General features: G+C 38.0%; 1 protein-coding gene across 13 annotated transcripts in view; it reads right to left on the bottom strand.

The window, feature by feature from the left end:
* Window positions 1-480: 480 nt before the first annotated feature.
* NLGN1 (neuroligin 1) overlaps window positions 481-26,958 on the bottom strand; it is a 581,547-nt gene continuing 555,069 nt past the window's right edge. For 10 of the 13 annotated variants that reach the window (XM_048862807.2, XM_048862812.2, XM_075132105.1 and 7 more), the window contains 3 exons: window positions 10,769-10,981; window positions 5,251-6,040; window positions 481-4,066 (listed from right to left, as the gene is read on the bottom strand). In XM_048862807.2, coding sequence (XP_048718764.1) covers window positions 3,244-4,066; window positions 5,251-6,040; window positions 10,769-10,981 — 1,826 coding nt within the window. In that variant the 3' untranslated portion in view covers window positions 481-3,243. The remainder of the gene's footprint in view (window positions 4,067-5,250; window positions 6,041-10,768; window positions 10,982-26,958) is intronic. The other 3 variants (XM_048862818.2, XM_048862815.2, XM_048862813.2) reach the window with 1 other exon arrangement.

Consider the following 26,958-nt stretch of genomic DNA (forward strand, 5'->3'; position numbering starts at 1 on the left):
AGTAAATACAGGCTTTTCATATTTTTGCTGTACTTCCAAATACTGACTAATATCCTAATTGCATTGGAAATCTGCTCCAATGAACAATACAAAAAATAAAATATCACACTCCATTTGGTTAATCATTGTCTATTTTGAAAAAAAAAACAACCAAATATATCTTTTAAAAATGACAAAATTAAATTCCATAATGCATAACCATCAAAAATCCTCCAAAATGTTTCTTACATTTGTGAGTATGTTTCAGCTTTAAAAACACTTTGTGGCCTTCGTTCATGTTATAAAAAGTGGGACATCCTCTTACTTTCAGAAAACTAGCTGCTGAACTGTAATTATAAAGTAGCAACTAAAATTGTATTCACAGTATCTGCATCATGTGAATTTTTGACCAGGAAAATGTTATAAAATTTGCATTGCTGCCTTGATCTTTCACATTTGTGGTATTATTGGCTGACAGAAAAGAAAAAGTATACTGTCATGCTTGGTTTACCTCAATCATTTATTTCTGAACTAATAAAAGTAAACAATTACCAGATACTGTATATAGAGATATATAGATATAGATATGGCCACCATTAAATTATAGTAGAAAATTATTTTGAGTTTGATAAAGTTAAGAAAAGCACATGAAATCATATTTTGTGTATATCTTGTTTTATGGCCATTCATGGTTTTGTTTGTTTTGTTTTGTTTCATTAACATAGCAAAAAACAATCTTCCTATTAAACAATAATTATCAGATGGCAGACAATTCTTTTTATTGGTTTACATTGGCAGGTCACAGTCTAAAAGCACAACCACATCAGGCAGAAATTGCACATAGACCATCCTGGATTTTGAAGACTTCAATCTTTATGCTTCTACCAAAAATGCTCCTTTTAAAACTGGGGATGATAATCTATATTATATTAATTGTTAGTGTATATTTTTTATTAGTTTATTAGCTAAAGAAAATGACTGAAACTGCAGTGGTTTTTGTTGTTTTGTTTTCAGTGTCACTTTTGAAGTCTATTTGATGTTCTTAAACACACTTTGAAGGGTAACTTTCTAGTAACATCATTTTATGAAAGTTTAATCACCCTCACAGTGTGAACCAGGTGAGTTTCATTTCATGGAATACTGCATATTTATCTGTTCCTTGCCTTTTCTAAATTTGATGTATGTATTTTTAAATCTTACTTCTGGCTGCAAAATTATGGCAAGTTAGTGGGTAGTGGTAATTAATGTAACACTGCGACATTATACATTCACAGTGTCATGATTTTTATAAGGAACTGTTTTAGGTAGGATTGGCCTATAAATATGCAGTTGTATTATCTGTAGAAGGCATATCCATGTCTTCAAAAACCAGACTTGTCTAAGAAATGACTCTTTATTTGAGACAGTTACCATTACTTCATTAAAAAATGACAAAACAGCAATAAACATTTTAGCTCTTTAATGAGCAAAGATCAGATCTCTTAGCATTGGAATAATATTTGTTATCCAGATTATCTTTATTTCACTCAGTGACCAGTAATATGGCCAAGAAGTACAAAGTATTTTTTCATCAAGTAGTATACAATTTTTTTGTGTGTGTAATAAGCTTTCATTCTTGAAAAAGAGTAACTGAAAAGAAATGTTTCTGTTACTGCAGTTAGTTTGTCAGAGAGAGTTCTTTGCATTATCTTACAAACTATCAAAATTGCTAGTAATTTGAAAAAATGTAAAAAAAAATCACATAACTTTAGTCTAATAGAAATATAGTACAGGTAAGAGAAAGTATTTATCAGGGATGTGCTCTTAAGTCCATCTCATTTTTTTATATAAATGTACATCTGATTACATATACAAACATTTTGAAAGGACCGTGATATGCCGTTTCTGGAAAACAACAGGGGAATGAAGAGTTTCTTGTGATTTTAGACCATTCATTTAAAATCACACAAACAAATGTAAGATTCAGGTTTAAAAATTTCCATTTGTTGGCTCTCTCCATCGTTATGGATCTTCTCTATCTACATTTGTACTCTATAGAGATCTCATCCAGTGAATTCACTTGAATGGCAAGGATAATGTATAGCAAAAAGGGAAATAACTTTACATTAAAATATTAGCAGTAAACTTTGTCACATGCACCATGAGTTAAAACAATAACAGAGCTGTAATCAGAGTGATAATGTTGGGGCATCTTTATACTGCAAAAATATCCTTGCAATGAAATCTTTGGACACACTTTATCTTACCAATATGAACTAAATATATTGTAACTAAACCACAGCAAATTATAAATCCTTCATCAAAGAGGTTCCATTAAGGTTATAGTTCTATAAATTATTTAGGTGGAAACGAAAGAGAACATTAAAAACACAAAAAGATATTTTTCCCTGTGGGATTCACTCAGGGAGTGTTCACCCCTAAATACTGAGAATACCATCAAATACCTTTAAGAACTACTGTAATTCCTTCTATTACTGAAGCTACTGTGAATTATTTTACTGTAATTACTTTTGCCCCTTTAAAAAAATCTTCTTTAGGTTGTGCCAATTGATGGAGGAAGCTTCTATTAAAAACTCCAATGGGATGAGAAGAATTTTAATTACGGCTTAATCAGCAGCACAGCCACCAAGCATATAAATTATCATGCACATCGTGCTAAAAATATCCAGTTTCCTTTATTCCCACAACTTTTATACTGACAGCACTTATGTGATAATGTTGTACCTGCCAGGCTTTAAAACTTCTTTGTTTGACTGGCAGATTTCAGCATGAGCCCCCTACTAAGGCCTTAACAGCATTGGTGCTTTGTGTACTTATCCAAATATGTAAATATGGACTACACAATAAAACAGTTCCAAATAAAAATTGGTGAAAATTATCTGACATTCCATTAGTGTGTCCCTTGTGCATATTTATAGATTTTTTTTTAAAATTTCAGTCAGAGTTCTTTTCTGTTTGTGTTGCACATGCCTAATTCCATTATGTAACTTAAATCTTCAAAAATTAACAGTTGAATGTGAATGAAAAAGTATCATTCAGGACAATTGCTTCAAGCAATTGCAAAGTTGTTTTTTTTAAGTTCATTTGTATATATGTACAATTCATTTTTTTTCAAAACCCCCAAAGTTCTTGATATGTATATTCACATAATATTCCTCTATATTTAAATAGTAAGAGTCTTGTAGGTTGAAAGCCAAGTAATCTTCAGTAATGTCACCTACTGTAATCCATCAAAAAAAATAAAGTTTGTTTCATCTTGTCTGGCTATACCCTGGTTGTTGAATGTGAATGGGGGTGGGGGTGGGGATGGGGCAGAGTATTATTCTGTCCTCCAGTAAAGGTATTGAATGTGTGTAGGGGCTGAATCCCTGGTATAGTGTTGGGAATCATTGTAATGGTGTTGGGTGTCATTAAGGGAATATCATCAGGAGACCTTCTCATAGCTAGTGTGTAGTCTGGGGGACAGGCGGTCCGAAGAACCACCTCATGTGGATGGATGGATTCACATTCATGATCCAAGTCAGTGTGCTTCATTTGGAGGGACATTATCTCCTCTTCTTGTGCATGGGCAAGATCATTGGTAGTAGTACGCTGTGGGCTACATCTCCTGTGAACATCATGTCTCCTCTTGTCCTTTTTGTAGTACAATGCTGCAAAGGCCAAAATGTTTAGGAATAGCAAAGATGCCCCAACTGCAATAGTAACGCTCAACTCTGTGGAATAGTCCCTTTGATCCACTGAAAAGGGACTTGGTTGTTGTTTGGGATCATCTTGTTTGGCTGTAGGAAAAGCTGAAGTAACAGGTACAGAATTTTTCCTTGTTGGTCTGAAAGTAATATCTGTTGATGGCACTTTAGTTGTGGTCGAGGTATACTGTGAAATGTCATTAAGATTGTGCAGATGAGGTACCAGTTCCAGCCACAGGTTCACTTTATTGGCCCTGTAATGTTCCTTCACTCGTGGTTTTAATCCAATGTGAAGATACAGTTGGTCTTTCTGAGAGTATCTGGTCCATGCTACTTCCTCAAAACGATTGGGTTTAGTATGAATGAATTTTGTATCTTGTGGGACTGGTTGATTTGGGTCACTAGAATAAAAAAAAAGCTGAGATGTAAAGCCTGCATTTCAGAAGCAATTATAAAATTAAGATTTGATCCTTCATTTTAACATTTATTTGGGGGAAGGAGGGGAAGGGCAGTGAATGTAGTTTTGATCGAATTGGAGGCCTAATAGCAGTTAGAGCCAACACAATGCAAGTGGACACTGCAAGCTTCCCCAATGCCCTTTGTACCCCAACCCCAATCAGCATCCTAGTCCTTTTCTCTCGAGGAAAAATTGTCAACTGTATTACACTTTGGTACTAGTGATGTGGATTAATGCCTACTAGAGACTAGGATAAGGGGTCACAAACCTTATTTTTATTTGTAAGTTAAATTACACCTCAGGTCTTCAGAGGTGAAAGGGCAGTGTGTTAACTTAATATAGCACACATTCACTGAAAGCCAAACTGAGCGCGGAGAAGTGGTACAAGGTGAGTCCTTGGCACCTTTGCTAGTCCATGTATCTCACATTCATAAGTGCCTATTCATTTGAATAAGTGGACATAATTTTAAGACCAACCTTCCATGTGCTGTGATGTTGGTGGCATTTCACGTTCTATGCAATCAAAATACCACCACTACGGGAGTACAGTCCAATATTGTGGTTTGTTAAATGATGATCTGTTTTTAATGATGTATACTTTATAACTGCTATATGTGATCTCAGTATGTTCCTTATTCACTATAGAACATGTTACAATTTCTTACACAGTGGCCAGACTTAAAAAATTGAAAGTGTTACCAGTTCCAACAGAATTCCCCATTTTAAGTACAGAGAAATCTCTCTCAAAGCATCATAATCTTACAAAGCAGAATACACTTTTTAAGGCCAACTATGGTAATATGAGAAAGCTAAATATTAGATTGAAAAAGATAAAAATATCAGAGAAGCTGCTTTCTGCAGCCCTTCTTTTTTTATGTACAAAGAATTTATCACACTGTTATGTATAGAATAGTCACATGGACAGTTTCCCCATGTGTCAACAGAATGTTCAATTTTTAATTGAACTGAAAGATATTAAAAACATATAACTCTCAACCTAATTCCGCAACCCTTATTCACGTAAATACGCCTTCCTGGCCCAAGTATTTCCTACAGAAGTCCATAGGAAAGGATTGCTGGATCAAGTCCTCAATTTATAGATGAGATTACTCTCTATCTAGTACTCACCCAGTTTTTGCAAAGTTAGTCCAGTATGTCATCACCACTGCGCTTAGCATAACATCGTTTTTGGAGAAATTACAGGGAAATAATTCAGTAGGACCAATCATAGGGATTCCCAGTACATAAGGAACCTCATCCCCATGGGCTGCATCTGCCCAAGCAGGTACCTGATCTGTTTGGCAATGATGGTAGAAGGCATAGAAGTATGTAGGCGATCCAAAATTCGAGTGAAGATCTGCTGTAGCCACTGCTGGTGCAACCCACTGGTGATCAGTAAACAAAGCTAGCAAAGTTTTCCTTCTTGTCTCCGGATTGTGTCGGTCTGCCCAGTCAGTATACATAAATTTAATAGTTTCTCTCAATATATCTTTGCCTTCAGGGTATCCATATAAATTATCAACAAAATTGGAAACAGCAAAGTCAAAATCACTAGCTGATATGCCATCTTCGCTATCAACTATATTTTCAACAAATTTTAAACCTTCCCCTTGGTTAACTCCCAACATGATGTCATAGTTGAGGAATTCTCCTTGTTCCATCAATATCTGAGGATCATCTGGTATCACATCACCATCAATTACTGGTCCAAAGGCTATGTGGTATCGTGCTGGTTGAATGTCCTGGTCCACAAGTTCTCTATAAGGCTTCTTTTGTAGACACTCTACCAATTCTACAGTGTCTGACATGTTGCAACCAACTTTTGTAGCCAACATCCTGGCATATTTTGCAGGTTGGAAACTAACTGCCCAGCTGGAGAGAGCTGTTCCACTTTGAGCTATTGCTCTTTGAAAAAGTCCTGTGGGGGAAAAAATATTTTAAAAGTACTGAGGTGACCTTTATAAGCATGTAGCTGTTTAATGTTTAGATTAGGTTTGTGGGACAATAGGAAATCTTTTACCATTTTTTAAAAAATTACTAATAAATAAATGCAATACAGAAGGTAAACTCTGCTTGTTGCTGTATCCACATCTAACGTGTACAAAAAAATGCACATATGTATATAAATCCTAGACCAATAGATAAGTAAAACTCATGCAAATACCAACTTATAGCAACTGAGGACCTATACCTGAGTAACTCAGGAAGCCGAAAGAGTGGGAGAAATTGTCTGATGCCATATCTTGTTCAAGATAACCCTGTTTGCTTTGAAAAACCCATAATACTAACATTATTTTATCAGGTTGGAGGAAAAGTGAATTATACCCTGCATTTGACTGATTTCTTAGATACTGTTCAAGTTATCAGCAGCTTGCATGTGTATGACTATGTTTTAAATTGAAGTCTGAATAGGACCTAATAGACTGTTTTTATAGATTCTGTTTAGGATTGAACTTGGCTTGAGATGTACAGGTCTTCTCAATTGGGTATTATAACAAATTTTATATTCTGAAGCCATACACAGTGCTGGGCAGCATTCCTAACTCATTTATCTAAGAGGCAAGATCCTTTCTTGTAAAAGGTCCTGTTTTTAATTAAGGTTTATGGTAATCACATTTAAATAAAAAAGGAAAATGATGTTTTATACTGAATATCCTAAAATATTGCTTTGTGACTTAGAATTTAAACATTTACTCAAGTTTTCATTTATGAGAGATGGGGTGGATGGGGCAGATTCTGCTGTCACTTATACATGTGTACACCTGAAGTAACTCCACTGACATCAGTGCAATTACTCCGGATTACTCTGGTGTTACTGAGAGTAGAATCTGGACCAAAAGCTCTGCTCATAAATATATGAAGCCCTGTTTGAATTGCGCTTTTTTTTTTTAACCTTTAGGTATCTTTGTCCACATCATGGGTGAAATCCTGACCGCACCAAAGTCAACGGGAGTTTTGCCAATGATTTCAGTGGGACAGGATTTCATCCCAGTGCTAAGCCATGGCTCATGTACTAGGCATGTATGAAAGGGTTTTATGGGGAATTCTGTCCTGAAGGGATAACACTAGAGTGGCTGATCCCATATTTTTGGTGCTCCCCTCTGTGTTGGGCCATGGCATCACTTCACCCCTTCCCCATTCCCTTTGGGGAGCTCTACTTCCAACAGGAATTTTGAGTTTGGCCCCTGTGCAATGAAGTGGGAAAGGATCTTCTACTCCACACTCCTAGGAAATCATAATTTAGTCCATATTAGGCACTATATTTTACCCTTCTTGCTAAATAGTTTTAACCTTTTAAAAAATGTTCTGCATCACCACATAAGTTCTACAACGGAAGGACACCAAACAATTTGCAATTATGCAGTCTCTTTGTGCAGTCTATTGGAAAATATTTTGTAATCTGACCTATATTTCATAGCTAACTATAATTTATGCAAAATGCCCCTTGACATCTACACATTACACTAACATAAAGCATATTTGGCCAACATCTGCTTTTATTTACACCAGTACAAATCTGGAGTAATTCTAGTGACATCAGTAGAGATACTAAGGATTTGCAGTAAGATAACTGAAGGCAACTTTTGAAAGCAACATCTGACCCTCTGTCATTGACTTACACAAACAAAATGTCTTTGGGGCACATCCTGCACATCAGCCAGTACCTCCAGTGAACAGGAGTTGCAGCTGCTTGGCTCATCTAAGAATCTGGCTCTTTACAAATACAAATTATGGCCTTCATCTTGCAATGTGATGTGCGGGTGGACTCAGGCACTGCACAGAGCCTGAGTTAGGGCCTACCTGAATCACACTGCAGGATCAGGACCATGCTCAAATGCTAGTTAGAATTAATTGCTTGCATGAAAACATTTTAAAAAAAGGTCTTTGGGGAGTTTTACGATCCTTGAAGATTATAAACCCTGAGGTCCTTACTCAGTCTCTACTCTGCCCTTACTCAGGCAAAACTTTCATTTTAGTAGAATCTGGATGTGGACTGAAATATATGGCTCAAGTGCATCTCTAGATTCATGAGATGAGTCATAACTGAGTTTTGTCTGAGTAAGAGCTGAGTAAAAACAAAGCAGAACCTCAGAATTAGATCCAGAGAAAAAATAATATTTATAGGGCCAGATATTCAGTTGATGTAAATCAGCTTGAAGTCAATGAATCTACAGTGATTTATACCAGCTGAGGACCTGGCCAGTAGAATACATGCAGCAGAGTACCAAATTGGAATTTTCACTAGGATGTAATTCTTAATGCAACGTAGCTTCACTTTATGTGCATGCTGTGTAAATCTCTTTTTTTTAATTGTTTAGAATTATTTTCTATACCAATTAGAGAAAGAGTCAGTTACATGGTAAGAAAGTGCTGAGATAAACATTATAGCTTGCTAAATTGCACATAAAAGGCCAGATTATGTTAAAAGTCGTCAAGTCCTCTAGTCATAAAGCTCAATTCAGTTACTTTAAAGAAATACTTCTGTTGAACCATGTTAGTGAAGAATGGATGACAGAGAAAAGTAATTTTCATACTGTAACTGATTTCTGCCAACAACAATGTACAGTAAAGGAAGTGAATTAGATTTCTATCAGGAAATATTCACACTCGTGGCTCAAGGGGCTGTAGGCTGATATTAAAATGACATTAAGGCATAATGGGCCACACTTTGCTATCGTTTGTATGTCAAGGTCTCGCTGAGGTAAATAATCATTTGCATTTATTCATCCACAGATTTCAAAGTACTTTACCGAGATGGATAAGCACTATGGTTCCCATTTTGCATATGGGGTAGCCAAAACAAATTATTTGAGATCTCCATCTTGCAAAGTGCCGAGTGTCTCCCGACCCCTGAAGAATGCTCTGTTCAGTGGGAGATGAGAGCAGTCAAGTAGGCACTCAGCAGACAGTAAATGGGCTTGCGCTTTTGACAAAATGTTATAGCATTACAACATGACTGTGTAGAGTTAGCTGACAAGATGCACATCATGACTGATGGGTCATTCCAGATAAAAACATATAGTGTTCAGCATTACATCAGTTACTTGTAATTAAACCGAAGGCCAAATGGTCAGTCATTGGCAGAGAATGGAAACCAGGTTTCCTGACTCTTAGCCCCATCCTCAATCCACTATGCCACAGATGACCCACACTGTGAGTTCTGCTGAAAAACTGATGGCATGATATGACCCAGAGATTACACATGGTTATGGGCACTATGCTTAGGCTAAGGTCTGACTGGTAAACTACTGGCTTAAAATGCCATTTTACAAAACATGTCACAGGTTAACGTGCAAAGACCTATATAATTGTGAGTGTCAAATTTATACATGGATTCTACATTTCCGCTTCAAGGTATTTCAAGTATTAAAGTGAAAAGTGGTCTTTGGCTGGAAATGGTTAAAAATTATTTTCTAAAAATAATAATAAATAAAAATAATAATTATTTTAAATAATTTTTAAAATATTTTTTTAAATTAAACCCACTGTCCTAGGAATCTATTTTCCACAATAGTTTTGTTTACATAAAAGAGAATTGGCCTGATTCTTCTCCCATTTACATCACTGTAAGGCCAGATCCAAAAGCCCACTGAGACTTAGTGGGAACCTTTCCATTGACTTCAATAGGCTTTGGATTAGGTGCTCGATGAGAAGTAAATTCTACTGATGTTAGTGGAGTTACTCCAGTACGAGTGTACAATCAGGCCCTCCAGGGAGTTCACCAATGTAAATCGGAGGAAAATGAGGCCTTATGTGTTTCTCCAGACTCCATCAACAAGGGTTTTCTGTCATCTGCCCACTAAGTCTAAACAATATATGTGAAACGGATAATGACAGGATGGTGTTAGAGAAGCAATGTGATCAATAAGCAGTGGCCGTGCAAATGAGAAAAAAAGTGTGTGGAACTCTGGAGCCAAAATGGAAGGAAAAAAAGTTTTTTGTACTCAAACAACATTTTAAATTTCCTGCTGTTTGCCTTAACTTAATTAGAGAAGAGGTGTTAGTTATAGATTAGAAAAAACACATATAGGCAAAAAAAATTAATTTGTGACCTTGATGCTTTGACAATTTTGGCTCACGCATGCAAACATTCTTTTCTCAGAAGACAGCAAGTGAAATTCATGCAGTTTCAGACAAAAGATTTCTGAACTAGGCACTTTCCCCTTCCCACTAGATAATACTGTGAAGCATCTCAGCCACTAGCTTGAAAACAGGAACCATGTCGTTTTATTTTTCTTTAAATCCTGCTCCTCATGAGAAACTAAACATGCCTTTGATGACTGATTGAATATAGTCGACCTCATCTACTGTGAGCATCACCGACTGGTTTTCCAAAGAGGACACCCTTAGGTAGGAAAGAAAAGAGACAAAAATGATGTACTGTGCGTGTGCTGTTCAGAAGTCTGTTGCAAACGTGTTTCTACGAAGCTCCACAAAGAAACAGAAAGAAAGTCACCCCAAATTTAAACGTGCACAGAAGAGTTGAGGAGAAAGGCAGCTATTACAGCCTTTAAAAAGCCAGATTATTACTGAGTTGAACTCAGCAGGCCATAGAAACAGAGAGAGAAATACAGAGCATCACATAGTACTAATGGTGGTGGCATGCAGACACCAAAATTGTCAATATTTGCAACCTGCATAATACCTTTGGTTGAATTGCTCCAACGGTTACCTTCAGAATAATGGGATAAAGTCAATAGATTGACGCATGAACCACCTGCACCGGATCCAAAAACAGTTATTCTTAATGGGTCACCACCAAAGAACCCAATATTTTCACTAGTCCATCGCAAAGCCTGGATTAGATCAAGGAGGCCATAGTTTCCTTTTGCTGCTTGATCCCCAGTACTCAAGAAACCTGCAAATGTAAAGGAACAAGAGAAAAGGTTTAGCATACGCTCCTCAGATTACGCTTGTTGCTCTGTTATCTTCTCAGTAATGTTTCAAATGTAAATGGAGCTAAGTACTCTGTAAATACATCATTTTTTATATCCACTTGGCAATAATTTACAAGTGACTCATCCTCGCTACAGTAAATCCTTTGCTGTTCATTGTAATATTAACAATGATAAATGAATGTGAGAATTGTATAGGTACAATACAGGATAATATGCTCATTGCAGAATGAGACTGGAAATAAGTCAGTAAGGACCTATGGCTTTAATAGTAATACATTGAGAGTAAAATCTTTGGGGAAGGGACCATGTTTTTCTGTATGTGAGCAGTTCCTTTCTCATTGTGGGCACTATTGGAATGCAACTAACAAAAAATAATAACACAAATTTGAATAGAACACCACAACATTTGTAAGGTCAAATGTTTAGCTTCTGACTGTGTGTGTTAAAAGGATTATGTCTGAAAAACTTGGTGCATGCCCGTTTTGCAGCAATTTATGTAAGCATAGGAGTCAGCTGGGACCCAATCTGCATATGCAGATGTGTGTTTGGTGCATGCCAGAGGGGTGACTGCTCAATTTTGCAATCCATTGATTGTGGTGTAGGTACTCCCTGTATTACCACATTGCCTCCTTTTTTCCTCTTTTCTCTCCCATTCGCTTTACTCCCAAAAAGATTCAATTTATGTCAGAGGACAGACAGAGCTGTACAACCTGAGTGACTCTCCTACTCCCTGAGCTCCAACCCACGTCCACTAACCTGGGTTAACTGAGTCTGCATTAAAGGAAACACAAGGCAATTTGAGCTTCTCTAGTAACCCCCTAGCATTAAATAGATAGGAGCTTAGATGTAAACCAGGGAGCACATAACTTGTTTCCTCATAGTCATTTGGGAATTGTATCAGGTGGAGAAAGAATGCTTTTCCTGTAGTCAGCACAGGAATTTCGGTTTTTTGTTTATTAAAGACTTGTGATTGTTACCATTAGGCAGCGGACTCTAAAAGCTGAACAATAAACACATCCGAGAAAAGATCCTATTCGTTTTTATCTTGGACCCCATGGGTCCCGTTGGTCTCATGCACAGCTTATAAAGTCTTTTGAGCAAAGGTTTAAATAATATCAGCATTTTAAGGAAAACCAAAAGCCTCCATTTGTGTATGAAACTGATTTCACGCACACAAAATGGACAATGTAACAGCCTTTCAATGAGGGCCCTGTAGAGAAGTACCACCATTAAAGCAATTATCTCTACATGAACTACATATTAGTGGGTCCTCTGTTCTACTTAAAGTTACACTAATTTAACTCTCCTTTGATGCAGAGATCACCATGCTAAACAAAAAAGTTTACAGTACTTTTCCAGAAGAAAGCATACAACATTCTCTAACAACCTCATCACTCACACTGTCACATCAACAGCAATACATGCAGCTCTTAAGACTTAAATTCAGAATAATAACTGTGTATTATATTGATGGGGAAGGAAGAAAAAAGATTCCTTATTTATTACAGCTAGCTACTATGTCCTTTTAAAAATATCCCTTTTGTTACCCAAAATACCAGGGCTTAAACAGGGAGAAGCTGAGTTTATGGACCCTGTTACATAGATAGAGAGAGATGACCATTGACTCTAGAAGTCAACAGGAGAGTGACTGCAGAAATACAGAACACAATGTGTAGTAAAAGCCAACAGAGGAGGATCAGGCTTTACTGTAATTGATGCACCTTTCCAGTGAGAAATGGATACAATGCAAGAGAAGAAAGGTTTCAGAATATTTCTTCTCTTAATGCATAGCAACATTAAGGCCATGATTTCAAGCTTTGTAATAAAGGACTTGATTCCACACCCGCTGAAGTCAATTAAAAGACTCCTACTGACTTCACCGGCATTGGAACAGGTCCAGAGTTAGGCACCTAAATACAAGTGTTCTGATGTACAGAGAGGCTGAGCACATTCAACTCTGAAAGAAGTAATTTTGAGCTGGGATGTCCACACTCTCCGAAAAACAGGTCACTTTTTTTTTTTTTTTTTTTACAATGTGCCAAATTTTAGGCACCCAAGTGTGAACTCTTAATCCTGAAGGTTGTGACAAGATATTTAATTCAGAGTTGTACAATCATGTGGCTTCTACTGAACAAGAACTTAGATAAATTTTGACCAAAATACTGATATTCATCTGCAGCCAAATAACAGTTGCCCAGCATGGGTTGGGGGAAGAGATGACAAGATAAGAAGGCTCCATTCCACCTTCTAGTTCCCCCATACCCTTTTGGACATTCAGCTACTGCTCCTCTTCCCTTTATGCTTAATTCCCTATTGGCAGCCTTTCCCTTTCAACAGGCCCTTACCCCTTTTTTTTCATTCTTTCACTTCTATTCCTCTATCACTCGCCTTCCCAATATCAAATCCCCTTCTTCTCAGGCAGAAAGTCAGTAACTGCAGTTCTTGCGATGTGAATAACACATTGGTCAGTAGTCCCCATGCACTTTATCCACAGAAGATGTGAATGTGTTACAGCCCCAAGCTACGGAATGTGCTTCTCGACTCAAGCTGGCGAGCTTCATGCTTTTAGCTCTTCTGCTCCCCAGTTCAATCCCCAGTGCTGGCTGGGGGTGGCTACGGAACTTGGACCATCCCTTAGTCTGTTCTTAAACTTTGTTTAAGAGAGACAGATATGAATCTGAGCTTGCAGATGTAGATCTTCACCTGCTAGACCAATAGTAAAAGCAGAAGCACAATCAGATTAAATTATATATTTATATATATATATATATATAAATATATATAACCTTTCTAGAGGACAGCAGTCCACTATTTTTTATTACTATAATTATTAGTATGCAAAAGAAGCCAAACTTTCATTTAAAACAAGTAACACTGTTTAGACTAGATTTCATTACACATTTAATTCTTATTGGGCTGGGTGAAATTTTCAGACAGCTCGTGATGGTCAAATGGAGATGTCCTATTTGTCCAGCCTTTTTCATAATGTGGGATGACAACAGCAAGTTATGTATAATATAATAGGAAAAGAAGTACTAGACTAATTTCTGCGCACAGTTACACCACAGTAAGTCCAGAGTCACTCCAATGACTTAACGACTGGTGAGTGAGGGCAGACTTTGGTCCACTGTACCTGATATGTTCTGTTTTGTCAGATTATGCCTAATCACTGTTACTAGTTAAAAAAGAAAAGGAGTACTTGTGGCACCTTAGAGACTAACCAATTTATTTGAGCAGCTACAGCTATAGCTTAATAATAATAGCTTAATAATAATAATAGCTTAGATAAGCTATTACCAGCAGGACAGTGGGGTGGGAGGAGGTATTGTTTCATATTCTCTGTGTGTATATAAAGTCTGCTGCAGTTTCCACGGTATGCATCCGATGAAGTGAGCTGTAGCTCACGAAAGCTCATGCTCAAATAAATTGGTTAGTCTCTAAGGTGCCACAAGTACTCCTTTTCTTTTTGCGAATACAGACTAACACGGCTGTTACTCTGAAACCTGTTACTAGTTAGTATTACTAAAATTCTACAGTAATAAACAAATATTTATAATACACATGACTATTGTTCATTGCTCTAGTCTTCTATTTTGACTTCAGATGAATAGCACTAATTTAGTGTTCAGTCAAATGCTCTCACATTCATTCTAACAGACCTTCCCCAACTGTAAACTACATGGAAAGCTAATAGGCCTTGCTGCAGAGAGATCTGAGCTATGCTACATTTAGAGGTGCATTTGTTTGTTTTAGGTCAGTGCTGAGCTTTATTGCCCAGGGAAGGAACAGGCTAGAGATATAAAATGCTAGGCCAGCAGTTCTCCAGTGTTAAGACCTTATATACAACATCTAATTGGCATATTTTGTTCAATTTAGTTACACCGGATTCCTAGTCTCAGATTAAATTCTTTTATTAAAGCTAATGTTAAAAAAATTATATAATACATAGGTTGAGAAAAGAGTGTTTCTACATCTGGGTACAGTGCTTAGATTATCCATAAATACAAAGTTTGTTTTAAAAAGTCATATGATACATATAGTACATAATCAGCAATAACCCAAATTTAGGTGAATAAATTTAACAATATAGTTTAGATATTAGAGTCTAAGTACTCGGGTACATCACTCATGAAAAGTTGTACAGAGAGTTGGTTGTGGAAAGCAAAATATATCAATGAGTAAAGATTGTCCCTCAGTAATTGAGCATTTCGGGTAAGTTGTCCATTTAGAAAATACAATCCATGAGGAAAGTATTTCGGTTACTTTCCTGACTGCGCTTCTCATTGGCAGTCTAGCTTAACCATCTGATGACGTCCGACACCATGAGTTGCTGCAGCCGAGCATAGCACTGACCGATTCCGCATTCTCTCAACACTCACTCGTAACTGGGGTCCCATGCGCCCAAGGCTCTGACAATCAGCGCGTGTGTCTGAACCTGGTAACCCTTAGCTCTCAAGGTTTTGGCAAGAGGGGAGTATTTCTCCTCCTTTTGAGCTTGGGCATTGTGGAAAGCCAGGGTCCTATTCTCGAAGGGCACTGTGACATCCACCATGATGATCTTCTTCTGGTCCTTGTTGGTGATGACGCTGTCCAATCGCAGTTGGCTGTTGGTTCCGGGGATGGTGGAGTTCACGGCAACCTTCCCTATGGGTGGCAGGATGGCTCTGACCAGGCGATCTTGGATGGCATTGTGTTGCAGCTGCCAGGCTCTGGAATGGGGCTTGCAGCTACACAGGCAGCATATCCTTAATATTAACAGAATATTTTACTAATGGAGAAGGGATAAAGCAACTAGCAAACTAGGAATCACAATACTGAAAAAGTAGAAAGAGTCCATAAAACATAAAATGAATTTAAAAAGTCTTCCTCCACAATCAGGTGTCTGCAACACATATCAGGTTCCAGATCTTATAAACAAGGCTTCTGAAAATGTTGCTCGAACTTATTTCTTGTATCAAATGCATTTTATATGCAAAAGACAGTGTGATTGTAATACAAGTGGAGAGTCTTCCTATTTCTGTAGATTCATGCCAAACACATACAGATTACAAGTAGGTGAATGATTTAAGAACTGAAGGATTTTATTTTAGTTCTGTGAGATGTTCAAAAACAGACTAAATCATTATATGTTTTAGGATTAATAAGCAGATACATTCTTTATTGACTGTCAACGATGGAATGGACACTGACGGAACTTACACTTACATAGCAACCTGCATCTTGAAGGATCACATAAGCAGCTCTAGAGATACTAATTTTATTTTGGATTTGTAAGTAGAAAATGAGATTAATAAAGCAGTACGGAGACCTGGGTCACCATTGTACCTGGGCAAACTGCAGGATACATGTTTATTGCTGATTGCAAAATATCAATGAACAGATATGGATTCTATGTAGCTGTTCAGCAAACCATGTATGTGAACATATTTCAATCTCTGAATTGTACGTAAACATTCACCTTGTATATGTATTTTAAATATTCATTGTGTGTCACTGGTCAATTAAGTCATATGGTATTGTTTATGCTCTGCAATTTCATGACTGAAATGTTATAAACTGGGGGCAAGCATCTTTCAGACAAATAGGCTATGCCCTTGTTTGTAGGTAATTAGAAGATTTGGCGCAAAGAACAGCCATTACCTAAGAGTTATTGTAATAAAATCTATCCCTATAAAAGTTCATGGAAAAGTGAATAGAAAGGGGTGTGAACATGGCTGACTTGAAAAACGTTTTGGACTCCAAAAAGATATCCCAATATTCACACACAGCCTTACTCAACCTGTAAATACTAGGAAACAGTTCAGCTATTTTATCTACATCATTTCAGTTTTGCTTTTGGAAGAACAGTATTGAAAAGTTAAGCTTACGAACAATAAGCCATATTATGAGCAATGCAAAGCAACTGCACTAACTCATTAACTTACTGGACCCTAACGTGCTGCAGCTGGGAGGTAGGATTTCTTAACAAGTCCAGTATTCAGCACTACTGCACAAGTAGTTGGCCTCAGGAAATCCCCATTCCTGCTGCCAAAACAACTATTTGTAGAACCTAATCAGCTAATTGCGAAAGGTCCACATGCTAAATATAGGCACTTAAAAGAAAATGGTACCCTTTTGGCTCAGCCTAGCATTCTGAAAGTACTCATGGAGAAAAGCATAGCATTGAATTAATTCTCATCTATGTTTTTACAAATTATGAGGATCTCTAAGGTGCACTATTGGGTGCCAACTCCTTTTGAGTAGTGTTGGTGGGATAGGCCAGGGGTCACAAAAATGCTACAGCTGTGGCAGTCTTTGAAACAACAAAAAGAAATTCCGCCTCCTTTGGGTTTTATTCCTCATTTTCTTTTAGTGTCACAGGTGACACAAAAAAAGCCCCAGCCACTGGAGTCCTTTAAAACAAGGAAAGAAACTTCCTCTACTTTGGATCTTAGGCTTGGTCTACACTGAAAAGTTATATTGGCAGCTACCTTGGTCAGGGTTATGAATAAAACCCTACTCCTGACTGAAACAGCTATGCCAACAAAACCCACAGTGTAAATGCAGCTATGTCAATGGAAGAGTGCTCCACAGTAAATAAAACAATAACAATGCTCTCATAACCCAACACCTCTGAAAACCTTAATAAAAATAAAACCAATAGTTCCTATGAGACAACATGGCCCAAAGCAAATCCTAATAGCAGGGTAATGTGTATAATACAAAAAAAAATCAATCATATACAAATCCTTTGGAACACAGACCATCCCCAACCTAAACACAGCCCCAACCAAATCCCTAAAAATAAACCACCAACTCACAAACATAATGGGTGAGATTTGTAATGCTGGCCTAACTCTCCTCCCATAAAGTTAATGGGGAGTTTTACTTTCAATTGGAGCAGGGTTAATCCAATGTTCTTAGGAGATTTGAAACTCCCACCTGAAATATTTTCAGGATGCCATATTTTGTCACTTGCCTATTTAGTGGGAGAAAACAGTTTCCTTGAAGAAGGCTTTACCTCTTTTTCTCTCATAATTATATCATGGTTGCCCCACTATTCCAATCCTATCAATCTCAAATACCAAGATATGGTGTTAGGCAGTACACAGAACATTGAATCAAATGCCTACCCCTTGCCTACTGAGCAACATGAGAATCAATTTTCAGTGGCAAAAATGGACACATGGCATATTACATATTGACCGAATTATACATGAAGGACTGGAACGTTCAGACCTTACTGGATATTATTGGGTAGAACAACTATGGGCCATGATAGCTTGGTGTAATGGAGAATATCAATAAACACTGGATAGACATGGAGTCAAAAGCCTTCTCAACTCTATAAGGTCAAGAATCTTTATAATAAAAGAGCCGAGATCTGCTGAAAAAGTCTCCCTTCCCATCCAGCTGTTTCCTTTTCCTTAAGAATCTGTGACGAAATGAGGTTCTTATTCTATAATCTGATCCATACGGGAAGCCCTTTAAAACATTGGGAATTTAAATCAGTTTTGAGAAGAGACCAGAAAATAACCCAAACTTGTGCACTTGCCAAGAACTTCAATTTTTATGAAATTTCAGCTTTCGCAGAAAAAATTTTCCCAAATGAAAAATGGTAGGTTGACAGAGCTCTCATGGTTAGAAGATGCTGTGGAGGATGGGATTTTAGGCCAAACAGAGGCACTTAAATTTATATTCAGGCAGCCTGATTCATCCCCAGCTCCTACTGACCGTAAATTGAAAATGTTCATTTTAGTTTATTGTGTCATGGGACAGTTAATTAGACATGCGACTGTTTAGAATGTGCATTGGTCCAGTTTAGATTTGCTTAGTAATGTCTTTAAATTGAAAACTTCTGCTGATCTCTGCAGGGCCGCAGAACAGTTTTCTCTCATGTTAAAACATGAAATAATCTTGGATTTGTAGTGGCTGATCTGGCTGTTAATATGGATTTTGGTTAGTATTAATCACTTCTGAAGGCTTTTGAAAATGCATATGGATCGATGAGATGGTGAAATGCAGATTGACACTTTTGGTGGTCATTCTTATAACAATGCTTTAAAAATGTGAAGAACAAGCCACTTTCAGGTTCTTTGATACAATAGTAACTCAACATTGGGAGGCTCTGTGATGAGGATCCAATGTTAGTATATAACCTGATGAGTCAGATTTGAAGAAAGGGAGGTCAGGAATCTGCCTGCAAAAATGTGTGTGCAATTACTGTAATAGCATGCACAAATGTAGTTAGATCCTAAACAGCCATTGGAATGTGCAATCATCCAATTGAGTTCAGAAATTCAGGTGCTAATGTGAACCTCAGAGTTTGCTTTTTGAAAACATTGACATACTCATACTGTATTACCATGAGTTAAATAATCAAGTTAAAAATAAAGACGTAAGCATCTCTTTTTAAAAATTATGTCTAGTTTAATTATACTATATGTGACATTGCACCCCATAATGCTTTTTAGAAATATGATTATGAGTGTAAATAACTGGAATATGTTTTATGCTAGATATGCCATGTAACATATCTTTGCAAAGGTTATGATCTACTGAATATATTCATCCTATTTGTATGCATATATCATTGTTATATTTGAAGCTATGAATATTGGCTATGCATTTGTTTGATTCTAGGTAGCCTCAGTGAAGCATTTGGTCAGCTTCTTGAGAAAGGACTATTTTCAGTAAGTGCCCAATCAAGAAACACTTAACTGACAATGGGTTTTGGGAGATGCCAATCCACATCTGAGCTTTCCTGGGAACATTCAAACTAACATGTAAACAATGGAGTCGGCCTGCAAAAAGCTGAATCATTCATAGACATGTGACTTGCCCAGGTGGCTATAGACTCCATCTTGTTGCTGTGATTTTGCACAGGAGAACAAAAGGGTTTCTGCCCACAAGAGAAAGAATATAAAAGGCCCTGGAAACCCTTCCATTTTGTCTTCAGCTGGCTCAGAAGATAACCTCTCCACACCAAAGAGATGCCTGAAAGAAACTGGAACAAAGGACAGTAACTACGGGGGGGGGGGGGAGGGGGAAGGAGAGTGATTGCTGGACTCAGACTAGGAAGGAGTCTAGTCTGTGAATGAAGCTTATTAGAACATCTCTGAGGGTGAGATTTGCCTGCATTTTGTTTCTTACTGTATTAGGTTTAGACTTGCGTGTATTTGTTTTATTTTGCTTGGTAATTTACTTTGTTCTGTCTGTTATTACTTGGAACCACTTAAATCCTACTTTTTAGATTTAATAAAATCACTGTTTACTTATTAATTAACCCAGAGCAAGTAATTAATACCTGGGGGAGCAAACAGCTGTGCACATCTCTCTATCAGTGTTATCGAGGGTGAACGATTTATGAGTTTACCCTGTATAAGTTTTATACAGAGTAAGACAGATTTATTTGGGGTTTGGATCCCATTGGGAACTGGATTTCTGGGTGCTAGAGACAGGAGCACTTCTTAAGCTGTTTTCAGTTAAGTCTGCAGCTTGTGGGGGACGTAGTTGAGACCTGGGTCTGTGCTTGTAGCAGGCTAGCACGTCTGGCTCAACAAGACTGGGTACTGAAGTCCCAAGCTGCCAGGGAGAACGGGCTCAGAGGTAGTCTCAGCACATCAGGTGGCAGTCCCAAGGGGGTTTCTGTGACCCAACCCATCACACTATATCTTATTCTTTGAGATCAGTCATTCATTCTGAGACATACTTGTTGAAACACACTTGAGTAAACACTCTTTTATTTTTTTTTGGCTTAACATCCCTACAGAATGCATAGCAATTCTTTTACTGCTATGGCAACAATTTACCTCACTCCCTAGAGGGACTGCATAGTTGACCGACCTTATGACCTTCCTGTGGTCTGGAACCCACACTAGCTAATGTGCTATGGTACCCAAGACTTAGGAAAATGAGAGAGAAAGAGAGACTACAAGAGAGCACTCTGTCACTTAAAAACAACTCCACAGCAAATCTGTCTTTTATCAAAAATATTGCCAGTTGGCAACAGCTCAATTTATAGTTATTTTAGCTTTCTTTTAAGAAGAATGGGCACCAATTTTCATAAAGTAGGTGGGTAGATAAAACATCAATTCAATTTCAGCCCTGAATTTTAAAGGAAAAAGGAGGCTAGGTGAAACAGATACCAGTCCTTATCACACAGATCCACCACAAAGAAAGCAGGTTAGCACGATTGGCATTTGTGTTCATGAGGACAGAGCTACTATGTCTATTCTTATTCAAACAAAGGGATATAGCCCCCTGGTCAGGGATCTATCTAATCTATGGACTTACCTACTTATCTAGATTGTTATACTGCATCCATCATTATATGAACTGTGCACCAGGAATGGTGACAAGGACCCTGACAGTTTACCAATATTTGAGGCATCATCTCTAACTCTTTGGTCTTCAGTTTTCAGTACTTTAGTTGTGATCATTGGTAGCCAAAAATATCAAGTAATTAAGAAGTTACTGTGCCACATCACATGCCTGCTTTTTCCTACCAAACATCCTGGTCTACCATGGATGCTTTACTGTCATGGACGCTTTACTCTCTGCAGCTTCTGTATTTACCATTGGTTAATGTAAGATGTAATAGCTATTCCAAATGATTTCCCCCCATTGCAATCCACATTTTATTCACATTTTGTGAATTAAAGTCTGGAAGCCGTATAGCAAAATTTGAAAGGGGATGATCCTGAATGCAGCTTTTTGAAATAAAAATAACAGGCTGTAAATGCCACTTTAGAAAAAAATGACTGCTATTAAAGTATTCTTCACAAACAAAATCCCAAGAGATTAAGCTACCGCTGTCTGCACATCTGTTGAGCAAAACAGTAGCATGCAAAGTTTATACATTAAAATACAAGTAGTATGTACAAACCCTGCATTTTGCTCAAGAACATAATTATAAAACACCTGATCACACACAGATCTTCTTTCTAATTTTGTAGCAAGAATTTAAATAAATACATGTCAAACATTAGTCCCCAGTTTGGAGGAAGGGGAAGGCTTCAGTTCCACCCAAGTTAATTGAGGCTAGAATCATTCCAGCAACATCTATGGTAATTTCACATTGGTGCACTTCAATTAAGGAATAATAAGAGTGCAAGTAATTTATACTCATAGATTAGATGTCGTCCGTGAAAAAATTACCGATTGACTGAAAGAAGGTCTCTGGAATACTTGCTGAGCAAAGTAGTGGGAGTCTCAATTTTGGGGCCCCCTCTCTGACTGAACCCAGCATCCTGATCCTATTCAAAAACATGGTCACAATAGCCACACTGACATTTTAAATCATAAGAAATGCTTTTTTTACACACACCACGTGTCAATTTTTTGACTTCATTCAAACGGCACCTAATAGAGCTTCATTAACCAGTGACCGCAAAGAACCTTGAGCTCATTTTCTAGTTACTTAAAGGTTTCAAACGTTTATTAATTTCATTCAATTGCTGACAAAGGGATGCATTTTTGCCATTATTATTTTTTAGTTAAAGAATGCTGTAATAAAGTTTAAAGTATACCCTGCTGATGAGACCCTGGTGTCACCTAAGTGCATGTAGGTAACTAACTTCCCATTATGCTAATGTATAAAACCATACACTACTGAGTGGAGACTAGAGCCCTAATAAATGTTTTCTAAAACAATGAGATAATTTCCATTAACATCAGGAAAAATCATTTATTTTTATGCTGTTTCTGACACTTCCACTGCCCAGGTGAGTCCTGGGGTAGATTTGTTGATTTGCAGCCATCTTCCCTTGTGTATTTCACTCTTCCTATTAGTGTCAAGGGCATTGCCAATCCTCAGTTTTAAAAAAGGCACATGCAATGTTTTGATATCATCACTTGGCTGTTTAGTGGATGGGTGAGAGTCTCAGCTGGTGTGCATCAAAGTTCCTTTAGTGGAGTAATGAAGTCACACCAATTTACACCAGAAGAGGAACTCCATATGTTTCTGACCTCTGTGGACAGCAAAAGGTCATGTGTGCTGCAGTTGCAAGTGATGTTCATTGTAACAACTGTAGTTGTGGTGACAATTCATAAAATAAATTATATTTTATGAATAGCAGAGCATAATTGATGCTTAAGACAACTGTCCGTCCATGTGATGACCAGAGGCTGAAGTACATGATGGATGCAGACTTTCAAAAAGAAACCTATGTATATACTTGAGCTAATGTGAAGTACTGAAACTGGTCTTTTTTTCTGGACAGATCTGTCCACATAAAAGTTTTATGCTCCTGTGACACATAAAATGAAAGTGACATACGGAAGTGTTCAGTGTTGTGCTGTACAGCTGAATGGCAGATTTTGCATTCAGTGCCAGTATATTATTTCAGAAGTTGCTCTGTTTTGTAAACTCCGTTTGCTCAGTGCTGACTGATCAGAGAGCATCATTGGTTCAGAAAAGCATCAGATGATATGCCTAGCTGCCCCTCCCTCTTTCTACCAGAAGAACAAAGAGGCAGATAAAGCACTACAGGGAGGAAATTCAAAAGGTATAAAACAAAAAATATGTATATGTCATAATATGTAAGTCAATGATTCATGGATTCTTTAGGTATTTTAGAAACCAACACTACATATAAAACCTACCCTACAATTATATTTGAAATAACACATATGGAAACAAACATAATTGCCTGATCTTTGAGTAGGAGGACTAAGTTTTTCACATTCTTCAGTTGTTCACAACCAGACTAAATGAGACATCTTAAAGCTAAAAAAACACCCATCAGCAGCAGAAGCTAAATTGTAACCATTCTACTGTCACCAAAAAGAATAAGAAAGGGAGGTCTCGGGAAGCAAATTCTTAGCACAAAACAAACACTGAATTTACATAAAATTGCCAACTATAACAAAAAGCTGTCACAGGAGGACAAGAATGTTTTTTTCAATTTACTGAGAAATCCTATGGCAAAGAGTAACCTCTCTCCTCCCTGCTCCCCACACCTCCTGGCCTTTGATCTAGAAGTATTCCAGTGAAACTCTGGTATCTTGTGCCTTTGGGAGGACATATCTAGTAGGCCCCACAGGGGTCAGCCCTGGGTCTGGTACTATTCCACATTTTAATTAATGGCTTGGATAGTGGAATGGAGAGTATAGTGTGACAAAGTTCCTCCTCTGCCTTGGTGGGTCCTACACTTATTGGCGGATTTTCTCACCTCAGAGGTTCACGGCAGCCCTCAGTTTGGCCACTTTCGTGGCTCAAATCTGCCATTCACTCAGTTTCATTCATCACTGGCCAGCATGGGGAAAGGAAGAAGAACAATCCCAACAGTCTCTGCTGATCCACCTAGTGGATCAGGGAACAGGCCAGAGACCTTCCCCTCTGGTGGAACCCACAGTCCAGTTCAACTCCTCCAGTATCAAGTAGGGATGGAGGGGAACCCAGGCCCACCCTCTACTCCGGGTTCCAACCCAGGGCCCTGTGGATTGCAGCTGTCTACAGTGGCTGCTGCAACAGCTGCATGACAGCTACAACTCCCTGGGCCACTTCCCCATGGCCTCCTCCCAACACCTTCTTTATTCTCACCACAGGACCTTCCTCCTGATGTCTGATAATGCTTGTTCTTCTCAGTCTTCCAGTAGTACACCTTCTCACTCTCAGCTTCTTGCACTTCTTGCTCCCAGCTCCTTACACACACTGAAGTGAGCTCCTTTTTAAACCCAGGTGCCCTGATTAGCCTGCCTCAATTGATTCTAGCAACTTCTTGATTGGCTGCAGGTGTTCTAATCAGCCTGTCTGCCTTAATTTATTTCCAGAAAGTTCCTGATTGTTCTGGAATCTTCCCTGTTACCTTATCCAGGGAAAAGGGACCTACTTAACCTGGGGCTAATATATCTGCCTTCTATCACTTTCCTGTAGCCATCTGGCCTGACCCTGTTACAATACTTATAAAATTTGCAGATGATACTAAGATGGGAGAGGTTGCAAGCACTTTAGTGGACAGGATGAGACTTCACAAGGACCTTGACAAATTGGAGAATGGGTCTGAAATCAGTAAGATGAAATATAATAAAGAGAAGTGCAAAGTACTACACTTAGGAAAGAAAAATTAAATGCACAACTACAAAATGAGGTGTGGTCGTACTGCTGAAAAAGATGCGGTAGATCACAAATTGAATATGAGTCAACAATGCGATGCAGTTGTGAAAAAGGCTAATATCATTCTGGCATGTATGAACAGAAGTGTCAAATGTAGGATATAGTAGGTAATTTTCCTGCTCTCCTCATCCCTAGTTAGGCCTCAGCTGGAGCCAAGTGTCTAGTTCTGGGTGCCATACTTTAGGAATAAGGGGAGAAATTCGACAGAGTCCAGAGAACTATAAAAATGATAAAAAGTTTAAAAAACCTCACCTATGAGGAAAAGTTAAAAAAATTGGGCATGTTTAGTCCCGAGAAAAGAAGACTGAAGGGGGGACCACATATGTTAAGGGCTGTTCTAAAGAGGATGGCTGATCAATTGTTCTCCATATCAACTGAAGGCAGGACAAGAAGTAATTGGCTTAATCGGCAGCAAGGAAGATTTAAGTCAGATATTAAGTAAAACTTTCTATCAATTAGGATAGTTAAGCACTGGATTAAGCTTCCAAAGGAAGTTATGGAATCGCCATAACTGGAGGTTTTTAAGAACTGGTTACACAAAAACTCTCAGCAATGGTCTAGGCAGGATGGTCCTGTGTCAGCACAGGAGGCTGGATTATATGACCTCTCAAGGTCCCTTCCAGCCCTTCATTTCTATTATTCTGTTTTACTGTAAAATGGATTCAGACTGGCAATAGTCACATATTACATAAAATAGTGCCAATATATTTTTAACACTGTTAACCAAACACCACAGACTCAAGTGGAACTTTCACAGCCTCAGGTGAGTTAGTCTGAAATTTAATCTGTGCTAATTTCCCTAAACAGATGGTACATTAATTAAACAGTACAAAACCATTTTACACTCTCTTTCTGTATTTGGTCCCATTAGAAATTACTTATGTTAGTTACTTAGGACCTAATTCTGCCACACTTACTCATGATGAATAACTGAAATTAAATGACACTATGTGTTTAGTAAAATCCTATGAGTAAAGGTGGCAGAATTAGGTCCCGAGGTAGAAATCTTATCCACAATGGATTACAATAAATGTCATAATTTACCCACAGAGACCACATAATGGTATCTGTTTATTTTGGTTATTTATCATTTTAAAATGTGTTTATATAGTAGCCATTAAAAAGTCAGTAAGTACAATTACCATGAGGTGGAGTTTAAGGCCAGTATACACATGAATGATCCTCATTCATGCATATAATTTAACTGAAGTCAGTGGGTGCATATGTGGGAATAAGGAACACTGAGATGAGTGTAAGGGATGCCCACACAAAATCCCGGAAACGATAACAGATTATTGTTGTTGTTATTTTCACTTTGGAAGCGCCGAGGAACCCCAATCATGGCTCAGGGCCTTGTGCTAAGTGTTGTACAGACAAGTAGCAAAGAGTCCCTGTCCCAGAGAGCGTCAATCTGCAATGTAGATAGGATGCAACTGGTGGACAAAATGGATAAATGGGTGAGTTGTGAGGATGAAATGACAATAAAACAGTTTAGCAGTAAAACAGAAGTCATAGCTTGTCACTTGCCTAATAAATGAGACCAACATTGTGTCTTGTCTGGCACAATGGCCAGTATCAGATGCTTCAGAGCAAGGTGTGAGAAACCCTGCAGTAGGCAGGTAGAGGATAACCTGTTCTTATGGGGTTACTGTACCTCCCTGTGCATAGTTTCCCACCTCCCCCACCTGCAGCATGTTGTCCAATGTCTCTTCCTAATGGACAGGCAATTCTGAGTTTGAGCAATTAGCCCTCTGGCCAATCTTCAGTTAAAGTCTGTTCCTTTTCGACATTAAGCAAAGTCTCCCAGCCCTGTGTATCTGTGGTGCTTAGCTGCTACCC

The sequence above is a fragment of the Caretta caretta genome, chromosome 9 (genome assembly GCF_965140235.1).
Source record: "Caretta caretta isolate rCarCar2 chromosome 9, rCarCar1.hap1, whole genome shotgun sequence".
NCBI lineage: Eukaryota > Metazoa > Chordata > Testudines > Cheloniidae > Caretta > Caretta caretta.